Source organism: Tachypleus tridentatus, chromosome 3, assembly GCF_004210375.1.
Source record: "Tachypleus tridentatus isolate NWPU-2018 chromosome 3, ASM421037v1, whole genome shotgun sequence".
Lineage (NCBI taxonomy): Eukaryota > Metazoa > Arthropoda > Merostomata > Xiphosura > Limulidae > Tachypleus > Tachypleus tridentatus.
This window is the reverse complement of record NC_134827.1, coordinates 31816758-31823499: the sequence shown is the minus strand read 5'-3', so window position 1 is coordinate 31823499 and position 6742 is coordinate 31816758. Positions and strand designations below refer to the sequence as shown.

The 6742-nt window shown below is 34.5% G+C and overlaps 1 protein-coding gene across 1 annotated transcript in view; it reads left to right on the top strand.

Moving 5' to 3' along the window:
• The first annotated feature begins 5071 nt into the window (after positions 1 to 5071).
• LOC143245782 (cell adhesion molecule Dscam1-like) overlaps positions 5072 to 6742 on the top strand; it is a 100417-nt gene continuing 98746 nt past the window's right edge. Inside the window, exon 1 of the mRNA XM_076492036.1 lies at positions 5072 to 5141. Within this exon, the coding sequence (XP_076348151.1) occupies positions 5072 to 5141 (70 nt within the window). The remainder of the gene's footprint in view (positions 5142 to 6742) is intronic.

The window sequence follows — 6742 nt, the reverse complement described above, 5'->3', positions numbered from 1 at the left end:
CCCATGTAGCAACTGAGAATTCTTTTTTAACTTTAACTTACATAATATTAGCTTTTTTTTTCATTTTGGAGGACATTTTGTTTATTCTAAATATAGAATCCCGTTTGAAAATTTCATGAATGCAAGTTTAGACGGTAACAAAAGGTGGAAACTTCAAAGAGGGATGAATATTTTTATAAGCCAAGCTTAGAAGACTCAAATTCACCAAAATATTTTAAACCCAAAACATCAAATATTATAAAATAAGTCAAATTTGAAAAACTTGAAAACACTGAAGTTATGAAATAAGTGAAATTTGAAACCACTAATAATGATGTTAACTACATTCCGAAAAGTTTACAGCCCCAATAATTAAACGAAAATTCATGTTTATAAAACTTCAAAACGCCATTAATAAAAACACCAGCTTTTAGTAACTAAACTTTGATTTTGAAAGGCTTTAACTATTTCGTCTGTTGGTAAAAACGTATATTCATCTGGTGTGTTCCTTCAGTAATCCGGAGCAAACTGAAAGACGTTCATTATACATAGCTTTTCTTGGGGTGGGGCTACATAATTTTATGAATGACTTTCTTTATGTCACTATTATGCCTATTTCCTGCACATTTATTTTGTTTTATTGGGTCCTCCCGTGGTTCAGCAGTAAATTTATAGACATACAACCGTAAAAAAATCCAGATCTTGAATCCCCTCGGTAGAAAGAGTGTTATTTTCAATTTAGCACAAAGGTACTCAATGGGCTATCTGTGCTCTGCCCACCACGGGCATCGAAACCCGATTTTTAGCGTTGTAAGTCCGCAGGCATACCGCTGAGCCACTGGAGAGCCGGTAGCAAGAGCTTATTGTGTATCATTGCACTAAGAGCAACAGTAAACATTTATTCTGGGATAAAATGCACATCGTTGATGGTTTTTAGTTGCGATAAGTTAAAAACTTAGCTTTTTACCTCTTAAAGTGACAAGGTTTTTTAGAGGAAATTTTCTTCTCTTTTGTGTAGAGTGAAAATGTTCGTCTGTGAGTGTTGGATCAAGGGGAAATACGTACCACATGGGGTTCTCTTGCATTCTTTGACATGACATGGAGAAAAGAACATTTTATACGTAGTAGACTTAAAGTTGACTTACAAGTGAGTGCGCATGTCACTGGGAATAACGTGTTTGTAGAGCTAGGTGAAAATGTTTGTCTGTGAGTGTATGATCAAAGGGAAATACGTACCACATGGGGTTCTCTTGCATTCTTTGACATGACATGGCGAAAAGAACATTTTATACGTAGTAGACTTAAAGTTGACTTAAAAGTGAGTGCGCATGTCACTAGGATTAATGTGAGGTGTTCGCTGTGAACAATAAAAACTGAGCACCAGTCACCAGCATTTCACGGGTGATTAGCCTTTACTAACTGAGCAACAGTTGGCTGTACCTCAGCTACCCTTTAAATACACGTCACGTGAATAATTGTGAAACTAAATGGGAGTGTATCTGTTTTATAAAGAAGTCTAATAAATAAACTAGGACTATTTGAAATCAATGATCTAGGCCACAATATGATTAGTTCTATAAACTAAAATCTGATTATTATAATTGATTAATAAGGCTTAGCTTCATAGAAGCCGTGTCACGTGATCTTGGCTTTCTATTCATTTTAGGAACGAAATAGTTCTACGAATGTCCAATTACAAGAATTATGTAAAATTATGTAAAATTAGTCTTAATAGATAAAGTTAGAACTTTATTTTAAGTTTATTAACCTTGCAATTATGAGTATTTAACTTCAATTACTTCAATTTTTGCTTTGTAAAAAAAAGTGTACCGCTGAAACATATTCAAATATCGTACATCATTAAAACCGAATCGAAGAAACTTTAAGTCCATTGCGTGGTTGAACCAATTGGAATATAAACGCTAAATATGATCCTGGATCAATAATACATAAGTGTATATATACTTTCTCTCGTTTTCAAATAGTTGATCAAACACTCGCCCGAACAATCTTTAAAGTCGACATAATGACTGTAGCTACAGTGTAATATACATTGTCCAGAAATCAGTATTCTAACAAATTTTGAACTGTTTGCTCTGACGCGGAACTTATTGATTTATCATTAACGCAAACCCTTTTGTTAAGCTGTTTCACTGCTTTGGTCATAACAACGTCATCAGATTTCTTTCCGTTTTCTAAATACAAATTGAACCGTTTCACATGTTCGTGTAATTTCCTTGGAAAAGCATAATAAAAAAAAAAAAGTTGAACTCCCTGTAAAGTGGGTCGTTGTGTAAAGTTTTAACTTCATACTGCACCACGGTTCGAAGCACGATCATTTTATCATTTTATCGGTAAATATTCAGTAAAATTCATAAAAAAGGAAAAATCACGAGGCACCTGACACTTGTTTTAATTCACTTCTAGTTGAAGACCTACGCACGATAGGAAATCAAAACCTAGACAGTTTGAATATTTCAATATGCATTTGAAACTCTGCTGCTGTAAACAGACATAAAAAAAAATCAGACCTTTCTAGCTTCGGGAAACTAAAGGCTATACGAGAAATGCGTCCTTTATCTAAAAATTATAAACTTGCTATATATTAATACCATTGGATAAAATTCTAAAGCATGCGATCACCACGTGATTGTATGTACACGTGTGTTCTTCTCCTGATGAGAGGTCGTTCTCTTCCTACAAATAACTGGTATCTTCAGTCTGTTTTAACAGAAGGTTTTCCACAATAATTCCCAAACACAGATTTGTTCTGATTTTTTACTCCCTTTTTACCGGCGTCTTCTTGGCTTTTCTCTTCAGATCTCACCCATCTTGACGTCATAATGACGTGGTGACATACACGCAACACAGTGCTTGATTTTGTATTCTCAAGATGGCTAGTATGGGTATTAGCACTCGAATTAAATCAATTACAGTGCAACGTTTTGACCTTCTTAGGTTACATTCAGGCTAACGTTGACCTGGGGGGCTTTTCTTCATCACGAGAACCTTGATCTCACTGTTGAAATCTCTTCCTTTATAGGTTTTTATAAGACAAAAAGTTTGAAGAGCTGTATACGCCTATTTTAGCAATTAAATTAATTAACTAAAATAAATATTGTAGAAGAAAAAGTGGAACTCACAAAATTCAGAGACAAATCGACTGACTGACCAACAGATGTTTGGTGTTTGTGTAGAAATTTACTTTGATAAAAGTACTTAGAAACCATTCTATGCCACTAGTTAATTCTATGTAAGTTTCGTTAGAACAGGTGAGTTACACGGTAAAATAGCCAGTTTCAGAGAGCAAATACGTAAACGTTGTTTGATCGATTTTTGATCTCATAATATTGAAATTACTAAATATATTTTGCTTTACTTTCAATAACGACTATTACTTTCAGTTCTGTATGAACCTTACATCATCCACGTCTACGACCAAAACGTCATCAGAGACACAACTGCTGTATTAACCTGTTATATCCCCAGTCACGTAACTAATTACGTGTACGTGTCTTCGTGGGTAATTGATGACAACTATACAATTTCTTCCCAAAACAAAAGTAAGTCATTACTTTCAAGTTTTGAGCTTTTAAATTTAAAGAGAAAGCGTGGATTTCATGTTTTGTTTTTATACAAAAATTTACATTTAAAAATCATTCAAAAGATAAAAACAAAACATTGTATAATAGTCATACGAAAGACGGATAAGGATGTCTATATAAGAACCCTGGTAACGTGTCGAATTATTATGTATTTTCAAGTTCTGATTAAATTCAGGAGTTTATACCACAGACGTATAACATTAATTTATAGTTATAACAGTTTTTAAATTTGTGAGAATAGAACCCTGAAGGATTCAAACAGGAATTAGACGGATTTGAAACCCATCACAATAAGTCATTCAATATATCTGTCCGTTTGTGCTTTCGTTTTGCAGGTTATTAGGCAACTAAACGTAAGTGATATTCATAAAGCATCTAGCCACTAACATACAGCTTCACAGGCTTCCATAAGTCTAACAAACGTTACATTTCGAACACTTAGGTTTTGTTTTTTCTTATTGAGAAAACGCGACGTAATACGTTAATAATCACTACACGTGTAATCCCTCTTAAGATGAATACGACATGGGGTCATAGAAGAAATACATCGGCATAGATGGTCTTATATATTGGGCAAACTGAGTCCAACACACGTGGAAGGAGTTCCGGATGCTATGCCTTTTAATCTACTTTTGAGTTGTTTTTTTTTTATCATTATGGGGCTCCATTTTAGAGAATTGTGCCCAGGACTCCAAAATAACTAAGACCGCCCCTGTACATCGGTAAAGTTTTAATAATTGTGACATCCATTAACATGATTAAACTATCCTTACAGTTTCCTGCTTGATTCGAAATAAATGTTTTCATAGTCCAGAAACGGTTGCACCTGTCAGTTTAGAGATTGGAGTGAGGTACTGTCGCCTATACTCCGAAGATTTGACTCTTCTACGAGTCTTTACTAAAGAAATTGAAAGCTATGAAATACCGGCTGAGAATTCGAGACATTGTCGTATATTCTAATTGAGTATGTCAGGTTTTACTGATACCTAACGTAAGCGATTGCACAATATAAAAGACAGGCTGAGGATTCGAGATGATATCACATATTATAATCGAATCTGTCAGTCTTTACTGGTTAAACCGATTGAACGATATACCTGCTAAGCCTTAAGATCAAAGTGACACTGAACATTTTAGCTAGTCATACTTATCCACAGTAAACATAAGAGAATATATTACAAAAATCAGTTGTCTTTTGTTCTTTACTAGTTGGATTTATCAGGGCCTTAGATTTGATAGCACAAACTTTGCGTTTCATTGTAACGGTAATTTTTCTAAGCCTATTTTTTAATAACATTACTCGTGTCTTATGGAAAGTACAGTCTCGTAATGGAACAAGAAACAGGAAATGATATATAATTACTTGTGTATCTATTGTGTATCTAATGTGTATCAATTTCAGTTTCTAGGAACAAATATATTCTCTTTCCGGAGGGTTCATTACACATACATCGTGTGACGTCAGAGGACGGGCAACAGAGCTTTCGATGCTTTACAAAAAACCGACTTACAGGGAAACAAAAGGAAGTTACAATACAGCGCATCTTGTAGTTTTAGGTAAGTGTCTCGCAACTCCGAAATACACAACAACTAAAGATATACTTAATAATGTACGTACTCTAGTTTTCTATATCTATATGACCTCCAGTGGTTTGTTTTAGTAATAACATGTTGGACACCCATACATACATATACATATATATATATTTTTATAAGCTTATACCTGCAACATGTGGGGCTTGAGAACTGAAAATGAAACTGGCGGACAGTGTGTCTTTAGTAACTTATATGACCTATGGCCTACTTTCTCAGTTATCTTGAAGTAAAGCTACAACAAATAAAGTTTGCTACCATAACATATCTTAGTGCAACTTTTGCTGTTATGTCTTCATTGCTATATTCATTGTTTAACTCCGTGTTTTATTACATATAATTAAAGATATATACATGACGAACTGTTTAAAATCTTAAGATTATTCAACTAATTTTGATTTTATATCATTTCTTTAATATGAAATTCAGAACCAGAATGTTTATGATATAACTTTACGTTGAAGATAATTTAAAACTACCATTTATGGTTTATGTTTGCATACATACATCTTAGGTGTCACTAATACTGCAAACTTGGAGGTCTAAATATCCTGTTTGATGAAACTGAGAAACTAATTCCGCAGGTAATAAGCAGTTATTAAGGAAGTTAAAGGTTTTGTTTGGAGTTCCAAACTTGTTAAATATCTATGCATATTTCAGTAGTTTAACATTCATGAAATATTTGTTGCCTACAAATGTTACGATAAAATTATCCACATGTCTCCATTGTGCCATGTTTACTAAGTGAAAACATACGCAATAAATTTCCTGTCATTAAACTAATCAAATCACGAGTACTCCATATGAGGAAGAATTTGACATCGTCAAGAGACATATTCTGTGAGAGACTTGCTGGTTCTCTCTGGAGCTCCAAAATTTGGATAATCCAATCAACACAGAGCTCTCTTCTTGATGACGGTTCTTCATAGATAATCCAATCAACACAGAGCTCTCTTCTTGATGACGGTTCTTCATAGATAATCCAATCAACACAGAGCTCTCTTCTTGATGACGGTTCTTCATAGATAATCCAATCAACACAGAGCTCTCTTCTTGATGACGGTTCTTCATAGATAATCCAATCAACACAGAGCTCTCTTCTTGATGACGGTTCTTCATGCCCATCAGATTAATGTTCACATCTAATGTTTTCCATGTTTCTATTGTTTATTAATAGTAAAGAACAACGGCAGATATAAACATATACAGACCTGATAATTACAATATCCTCATGGATAGCTGTGTGGTTTATCCACTTGAAATAAGTGGCGAAGCATAAATCAGTTTGTGTTTTCTTATAGCAAAGCTACATCGGGCTGTCTGCTGAGCACACCGAGGGGAATCGAACCCCTGATTTTAGCGTTGTAAATCCGTAAACTTACTGTTGCACTAGCGGGGGTCATCAGTGTGTGTCCAGACTCTATTTATTATTCTTTGTCGTCAAACACAAAACTACACAATGGGCTACCTGTGTTGTGCCTACCGCGAGAATCGAAACATAGTTTATAGCGGTGTAAGCCCGCAGGAGTTATCGCTGAACCACTAGGAGGACTTCTAAATATAAT